The following is a 9,086-nucleotide window of genomic DNA, read 5'->3' as shown; positions in this document are numbered from 1 at the left end:
ATCTGGCTTGGCATAAGGGATTTAGGAGAGTCTTTGTGGAGGGTGACTCCAAGGTGGCTTTGGAATTTATAAGAAAAGGGTGTGACGTAAGTCATCCTCTTTCTGCTTTAATCATCCGAGCTCGTAGCATGCTTCAAAGAGACTGGATTATTCAGCTTAGTCATACTTATAGAGAAGGCAATTTTGTTGCTGATTGGCTTGCTACTCATGCACCTCATCAGGATGGACAACTGATTGTGTTGGTTGTCCCTCCAACGGCTTGTTTGGAATTGCTTCGTAATGACTTGAGGGGAGTTAGTCTCCCAAGATTGTGCCCAGTATAGGGCTTTTTTTTTTATGTTGCTTTAGTTTTCATTGTATTTCCAAAAAAAAAAAAAAATTGGATTGGATATGCAATGTTGCTGGACCTGAATTATGTAATTATGAGCTGAAAAGTTAGGCTATTGTTTAGAAATTTGAGTAAATATTGTTTTGCGTTCTTGACAAAAAATACGGTTTCTATTTTAGTTCCTTAAAAAAAAAAAATTACTCTCAAGGTCCCTAAAAAATTCAAAGTGGACCAATTTAGTTGAAATCATAGTCCCTCGTAAATTCAAAAAATACCCACATTAGTCCCACAAAAGGACTAAAATGGGTCCATTTTGAATTTCTTAAGGACCTCGAGACTAATTTTTTTTTGTAAGGAAATAAATTGGGGACCGTATTTTTTGTAGCGACCCAAAAGGGTATTTACTCTTGAAATTTTTAAAAATTTGTACGAGTGTAAGCCATATTGGGAAAATTGGACCGGTCTGGCCGATTCAACCTGTTGACTCGAAAACTGAACCTCCAACTGGTCCGGCTCAGTGAATGGACCATATATGCTTTTAATCCGATAACAAACCGATGACCAGGTTCAACCCGGGTTCAAGCAGTGAAAATCCATATTGGTTCAATGGTTGAACCAATTTAATATTTTTTTAAAACTATTTCTATAGATTGTGAACCCAGCAAAAGTTAAACCCAAGCCACATTGCATTAAATAAGAGACAACAATCACTATACCAATTACTTATTTGAGACATTTTATTACTTCTATAATATTTATTATATACTTTCATATAAATTCAAATTATGCGATTCAACTGGTGATTTATTTGTTGGGTCAATGAGTTAGTGACCCAGTACCCCAACTAGGACGTTCACTGGTCCGATTTTTATAACATTGGTTATGAGTTTTGCGTATCGTAAGACTGATTATTTATTTTATAAGTTGCAAGCAAACTTTGTGCATTGTACATTAGAGATTATAGAATGTATCATTAATGGACATACTGTCTTTGGTGGCGTAATTCTTGAAGGTTTGAAATAATTATTACATTAACATTAAGCTCTTGTAATTTTAAATGCCCTATTGGTGTTGAATTCCATAAAATGATATGCATTGATTGTGAAATTTGCTTATCTACTGCAATTCGTTTCCCTTCGTCGTAACTTACAATTTATCAAATTATGGTAGCTCAATTGGTTTCAGGAAACTGAGCAGTTGAGGGTGAGCTATGATGTACGGACACGGGACACGGGACACGACACGCCGACACGTTAATTCTAAAAAATGCCATATTTCAACACGTTGAGACACGTTTTGATATTAAATAAAATTTTTAATATATATAATATAATTTATATTTAATACATATAAGAATTCATAATAAATCATATAACCAATCAAATATTTAAATTTCATAATATAAATATAAATATAAATAATTTTTCATACTTTGTTAATTTTTCATGTTAATTTTCATAAAAAAAAAAAATTAATTTATAAATTGCTTCATCCTCATCATCATATTCTTCCATGTGAAGTTCCTCCAAGCCAAGAGTTATATCATCAGATTTTTCTGTGGATGCTTTGCCAATTGCGTCTGCTACGATTAATGCTTGGGCAATTTCATCGCTGTGTTTGTTGGCATCCGCATCCATATCATCATCATCTTCGTTCTCACTGTCTCTTCTGTGGGTGCTGATGAATTCTTCAATATCTTCCTTTGAAGGAGGTTCCGCCACATGGGGTTCTGGCTTTGAAACCCCTTTCGGTATCCACGAAATTGCTAAAATCATTCTGCACCAAAGCAAAGCACCGAACGAAATTGAGAGATAACTGGACACAACGCAATGTGATGCAAGCGGTGGTGAGCGGTGTCAGCACTATTTCTTTTATATTTAGTTAAAAAGAAAAAGAAAAAAACGTGTCCGAGCATGTCCGAGCGTTGACCGCGTGTCGGAAAAAGTTGACTGCGTGTCAGAAAAACGTGTCGAAACGTGTCAGAGAGTTGACTGCGTGTCCCCAAATGTTGACCGCGTGTCGGACGCGTGTCGGAGCGTGTCCGTGTCAGACACGTGTCCGACACGCAAATTTTTTAAAAACTTGCGTATCTGTGCTTCTGAGAGGGTGAGAGCATATGTTCGATCCTCTCTAGAAGCGTCGAAAAATAAAGTCCATGGACCTTTCTATAAAAACATAGTTGGGCATGAAAAAAGATATAGCAGTTTATGTGTCCAAGTGTTTGATATGCAAGAAAGTGAAGATTGAGCAACAGAAACCATCGGGTAAGCTTCAACTCTTGAGATTCCGCAGTGAAAGTGGGAGAGCATTTTCATAGACTTCATGGTGGATTGCCTAAGACTCAGGCTGGTTGTGACTCTATTTGGATTATTATCGACAAATTGACTAAGTTTGTCCATTTCCTTCCAATAAAGGTGAGCTTCTTTACAGAGTAGTTGGCCAAGATATACATTCGCGATATTGTGAGGCTTCATAGGGTGCCCGAGAGTATCATTGGTGATAGGACCCGAAGTTCACATCTCGGTTCTGGGAGGCACTGTAGGAAGCTTTTGGTACTCAGTTGGGATTGAGTAAAACCTATCACCCTCAGACTGATGGACAGACTGAGCGGACCATCCAAACATTGAAGGACATGTTGAGGGCTTGCACTTTGGAGCAGGGCTCAGCATGGGATCGGTACCTACCATTGCTTGAGTTTTCATACAACAACAGTTTTCATGCTAGCCTAGGCATGGCACCCTACGAGGCGCTGTATGTTAGGAGGTGTAGGACTCGTACTTGTTGGTCTGAGGTTGGAGATAGTGAGTTATTTGGCTTGGACTTTGTCCAAAATACAACCCAGTAAATCCAAATGATCAGAGAGAAGCTGAAACAAGCACAGAACCGTCAAAAGAGTTACTATGATAACAAGCATAGACCATTGGAGTTTAGTGAGGGTGAACACGTGTTTGTGAGACTTTCACCTGTCACCGGTGTTGGTCGTGCTCTCATAGTGATGAAGCTTATCTCGAGATTCATTGGGTCATACCAGATACTTGGTATGGTAAGGCCTGTTGCCTACCGGCATGCCTTGCCTCCAAACTTGGCCAACATCCATGATGTGTTTCACATGTCCCAGCTATGGAGATACATAGCGAATCCTTCGCACATTGTGCAACTTGATGATGTGAAAATTCGAGAGAACTTAAAGACTCTCGTAGGACCATTCAAGATACTCGATCGTGGGGAGAAGAAACTAAGAAGCAAGATCATTCCCATGGTCAAAGTGCAGTGCCAAGGAAGAACTCCAGAGGAGTGTACTTGGGAGCGGGAGGATGAGCTTCTCTGGCAATACCCCGAGTTTAGGGACATGTATGTCTCTAATTTTGTGGACAAAATTCTTAAAAGGTGGGGTGAATATAAGAACCTGCAACGTTAAATTAGGAATTTAAATAATTTAATTATGAATTTAAGAAATAATTCCATAATTGACTTTGGATACACACAGAAAGATCATAATAATTATTAAGAAGGTTAAATAACGCTTAAATCGCTTTTCTGATGAAAAGTCGGATACCAGTTCTGCTTCACGGTATAAATGCATACTGGTGAAGTATTCCAAAAAATTGTAATAAAAATACAAATATTCCTAGAAAAATATCTAGGTCGTGGATATCATTTTTGAAGTAAAGATAATGAGCGATGATGTCCGAACTAATACCAGCTATGTATAAAATATGTACCGGTAAAGTGTTTAGAAAAATTATAATAAAAATAGGATAATTACTAGAAAAATATCTAGGTTCAGAATATAAAGTTTGATAGAAAAATGATCAGCGCAGCTATTAGAACTAATATTGTTGATTAGTGGGCACATTGGTATAAATAGAGAGGCACATAAACCTAGGTCAGAATTCTACACACACTTATGTGACATTCAGCAGCTGCCATTGTGTCTCCACCTTGCCACCACCTTCCCTCTTCAAGAAAACCTCCAAGTGATTATCTTTCCTCTTGATTTCTTCACCAAAACACATTGAATACTCAAAAGCCTTCACTTTCTTGTGAAAGAACTGTTCTTCAATTGGTAGGTTTTTGAATGCTGTCTTGGGGGCTTTGGGACTGTTCATCTTGGTTGGGTGGTGTAGGAGCCATTTCCTTTGCATTTGAAGCTTCAAGAACCAACCTTTGTGAGGAAAGAACCTACCTTGGAGTGGGATTTCGTGTGCCACCAAGTCAGTGGCTTGGAGCACCTTCAAAGTCCTCAAAGCTTCCCCATTTTTCTGATTTCAAAGGTCCATAGGTTACTACAAATCATTTATTTTGTAGTTTCTTGAAAATGAGTTAGTTTGTGAAGTAAAAAGTAAAAATCTTATTGATGCATGTAAAACATGGTATAATGATGTTTAAGCATGTGAGTTGAACTGCTGTTTTGATAAAAATCGGACCTTGGACCCTTGGAAGCCATGGAACCCACGGATTATGCAAAAAATTCTGCAGTTTTCGTGTTCTGTCCGCGTGGTAATCGACTACCCTGTGCATGGTAATCTATTACCATGTTGAGTAATCGATTACCCTGTTTATGGTCATCGATTACTGTGTGGAGTAATCGATTACCCCCTGTATGGTAATCGATTACACCCTATCAAAAAGACCAGAAATCAGTTCTGATGCGTGGGAAAGTTCCAATTTGGGTATGGTACCCTAGGGAGTCAGTGTTACTGCTGGAAAATATTAATACCAATAATAGTGAAGATTAATATGCGATAATTATGATTTAGAAGGGGTTTAAGTCACTAAACGAAAAAGAAAACATTGCTCAATGGATATGAAAATTGGGATTTCTGAATATTAATTATGTTTTCGTACAGAACAGATTGCAATTGTCGGATTGTGTGACTGTTGGTGTATCTATATATATCGAGCCTTTGGATAGGGATTTTGGCACTACAAGTAAGCTTTCGTGTCCTCAGTTTTACCCATTGATGATTCCACCATACCTTATGGAAGAATGGTTTATATGCATAATGTGTTTTTCTGAAAATATATCTGTTTATATGATGAATATTGGATATGTTGTTGAGCTGGATATTATTATAGTGCAATTGCCATATGTATATGTATGTGGGGTATTCCACACGAGACGGTAATTCTATAGCATGTCGGGCCACATGCAAGAAGGTAACACCGTTTGTGAGGTACATGGTGGACTCCTTGTACTATGGGTTGTAGATGTATGTAATCCCTACCTTTTATTCTCTGGTCAGTAGGATGCATACACATATGACATGGACATATGCTGCATTGCACAGATTTTGTTACTATACTGTTGTTATTACTTTTGAACTTATATTGAACTTATATTGCACATGTAAGTGAGCTTGGGGTGGAGAGATATTTGAGGACCCCTTGTCTTACTGAGATTTCTCGTTTGAGATCTCACCCCGTGTGGGGCACATTTTCAGGTACAGGTACTTCTGAGGTTGAGACCTCTAGCGGCAGCATGCCGGAGTTGAGTTGAGATTATGCATGTGCCTTGCTATATTATTATGATTTATGCCTTGCTTTTATATTTTATGCCTATTCTATTTGAGACATGACTTGTTGATTATGTTACTTTATTTGGTGAGCATGGGGGTTGTCCATGCCATATTGGTATAAGTTGTGTTATTTCAGATTGAGTTGTATCATTGTATCAGGACATGTCTGGTCTACGTGTTGTAGTTCCATGACTTGATACATTATTTGTATTATGAGGTTATTCAGTGTAGTTATTTATTGCAATTTACATACAGGCGATTTTGAAAAAGAATAAGTAAATCCACTTGATTAATATTATAAGGTTCATAATTGGAAAATTTTAGCTTCTGCATTTATTGAGCTGCGCTTATTGCCATTTACATGTTTGATACACCGGGTACACACAGGGCATTACATGTTATATTTTTGTGCATTATTTTATGGGGAAAAGAATTTTCGTTTTATAGAAGAATTCTTTCTCATATTAGACATTGAATTGTGTGCCATAATTTTTATTTTTTTAATGGGTGATGGGGCTTATAACTTCTTGTGTCTATAGTAGAAGAAAAAAATCTCATGTTACATGAGATAAAAGGGACCCTTATTTTATTTCTACACTTGAGGCCTTTCGTACACAAGTTAATGATATTTAAATTATTAGTTAATAATGTATATTGATTGGTTATTGAATTAGGAATTGATAAGGTGGGAACAAATTACTGCTAATTGAATAACTGATTGATACCCTTGTTAATCAATAATTTTCACATGTTAACACTTTCATATTATAGTTCAATCACGTCCTCTTATACAAAGACTTATTTAGCTTGTAGGGTGGATAATGTACAAATTAACCTATCTATTTGTTTTAAAATTGTTTACAATATTTATTAAAAGATTATTAAGAAGAATAAGGGGCAGTGAATATTTTATATTTCTTATTTGATAAATGATAAAATAATTAATTTAGCCCCAACCAATGCTTTAAAGTTTTGGGTTGAAGTGGTGTTTATCATGGTATCAAAGCTTTAGTGACCACGAGGTCACGAGTTCGATCCCACTGCCCCCACTTTCAGGTGGAATTAAGAAAAGCACAAGGCAGACCAAAAAAATGGGCTTGTGCAGCACAAGGCAGACCAATAATGGGCTTGTGTCATATCCGCGCTTCTAGTCCAAAGGGCTCTTACCTGAGGGGGTGTGTTAAAAGGATTTAATTAAAATAATTAATTTAGCCTCACCAATACCTTAAGGTTTTGGGTTGAAGTGGTTCTTTACATGGTATCAAAGCTTTGACACCATGATAAGCGTCATTTCAACCCAAAACCTTAGGCTTTGTTTGGGAGTTTGGAGGGGAAGGGAAGGAAGGGGATCCAAGGGGGAGGGAGGAGAAAGAAAGGGAGGAAATTGGAGGGTATCCACTTCCCTTGTTTGAGAGTCAAAAAGATTTAGATTCTATCAATAATTTTGACTGAATTTTTTTTTTCCGTACAAAATTTATGTTAGTGATTATGGCAAAATCTGGTTCCGTCTCTAATTTTGTCTTTAGTTTTGACGGAAATTTTTTGACATATATGATTTTCATAAAAAAATTCATCACTATTTTTGACGAAATATTTTTCGTCAATAAATTCTGTCGGTATTTGAGACTTTTCTAATAATATTGTGTTTAAAAATAATTCACAATTATGTAGTTTTAACATTTTAATGCTAAGGGTAGATAAGTAATTTTTAATATTTTTCCCCTCAAACCCTCCAAATTAGGGGAACTTTAATTTTATGAAGAAGGAGGGTTTTGGAGGGTTTAGTAAAAATCCCCAAACTCTTCCCCTCCTTTTTTTAAACTCACAAACAAGGGAAGGGCTTACTAAAACCCTCTCTTCTTTTCCCTTCCCCTCCTAAAACCAATTTTCAAACAAAGCCTTAAGGTATTAGGTGATGTGTAACACCCCGTGTATACCCAGTTTGTTATCATATCATCTTATTAAGCAGCGCTTAATTAAAATGCGGAATAAACTTTTTACTTTCAATTATGACATCATTATTAATTACCAAGTTGATTACTTAATCCTTTTTCAAAATAATGCATGTATGTAAATTGCAAATAGACAACTATCTACAATGAATAATCTCGTACTATAATAAGTAAGTATCTAAGTCACGGAACTACAACACGTAGTCCAGACCATAATCCTGATACATTATACAACTCAAATCTAAATCAACATAGTCAAATCAATGCGGCATAGACAACCCCCATGCTCACCAAATAAGGCAACAAAGCCCAACAGAGTCGCAAAACAAATAACATGACAATAAATATAAAGCATGTCAATATCTAAGCATATCATCATAAAAGCGTAAATCTCAACTCAGCTCCGACCTCCTGCCGCTCGAGGTATCAACCCCCGAGTTACCTGAACCTGAGAATGTGCCCCAAACGTGAGGTGAGATCTCTAAACAGAAATCTCAGTAAGACATGGGGTCCTCAAGGATTTCTCCACCCCAAGCTCACTTACATGTGTAATATAAGTTCTAAAAGCAGTAAAACAATATAAGTTCCAAAATCAGTGCAATGCAGCAGATAATCATGTCATGTGTGTCAAAATACTCTACTGGCCAGAGAAATGCAGGAATTACATACGTCTATAACCTACAATCAGTGCAGGACGACACTTGCAACCACCCACAGGATCACCCTATTGTATGTCTCTATATACTCAGGCTTACCGTCTAGGTGGCAAACCACATGCATATCATGAAGCACTTGCACATAACAGCGCAACAACATTTCAAATAGCAATACATGAAAACACATCATGCATATAAATCATTCCCCCATAGGATATGGTGGAACCAACAATGGCTAAACCGAGGACACAAAAGCTTACCTCTTAAGCAATCAATCCAAGCCAAGTCCACACTAGCTCAATGCCCACAAATGGCACAATCACAATCTGTTTATAAGAGGAATAATCATTATTATTCAAAGCCCAAGGTTCCATTGAGTGATTAAGGTTTTCCAACTCATTTTAAGTGATTTCAAGCAATTTCTGCAGGAGGTATTCGAATACTCCTCGATGAGTATTCGAATACTCCATGTCTCCAGAATGTATCTGAATACTTTCACTAAAGTATCGAATACCACAAGGAATTCGAGTACATTTCCTACAGTATATGAATACTACCCAGTATTCGAATACTTCTTCTAAAGTATCCGAATACTTTTCTTCCCAGAAAAGTATCCCAATACTCCTTCAAT

At 36.9% G+C, this 9,086-nt stretch overlaps 1 protein-coding gene across 1 annotated transcript; it reads left to right on the top strand.

Annotated features, from left to right (window-relative positions):
- Window positions 1-3,179: 3,179 nt before the first annotated feature.
- On the top strand, window positions 3,180-3,746 carry LOC133294619 (uncharacterized). The gene is made up of 2 exons (XM_061493324.1): window positions 3,180-3,371; window positions 3,447-3,746. The coding sequence occupies exons 1-2, from the start codon at window positions 3,180-3,182 to the stop codon at window positions 3,744-3,746; spliced, it is 492 nt and encodes a 163-aa protein (XP_061349308.1).
- The last annotated feature ends 5,340 nt before the right edge of the window (window positions 3,747-9,086 follow it).

This window comes from Gastrolobium bilobum, unplaced genomic scaffold, assembly GCF_033153095.1.
Source record: "Gastrolobium bilobum isolate Gb01-03AN ecotype WA unplaced genomic scaffold, APGP_CSIRO_Gbil_v1 utg20919, whole genome shotgun sequence".
Taxonomy (NCBI): Eukaryota; Viridiplantae; Streptophyta; class Magnoliopsida; order Fabales; family Fabaceae; genus Gastrolobium; species Gastrolobium bilobum.
The sequence above is the reverse complement of the archived record's forward strand: the minus strand, read 5'-3'. Positions and strand labels throughout refer to the sequence as shown.

Coding starts and splice junctions, on each gene's coding strand:
- LOC133294619 (XM_061493324.1), top strand. CDS start 3,180: ATGATCAGAGAGAAGCTGAAACAAGCACAGAACCGTCAAAAGAGTTAC. Junction 3,372..3,446: donor CATACCAGATACTTGGTATG/GTAAGGCCTGTT, acceptor CACATGTCCCAG/CTATGGAGATACATAGCGAA.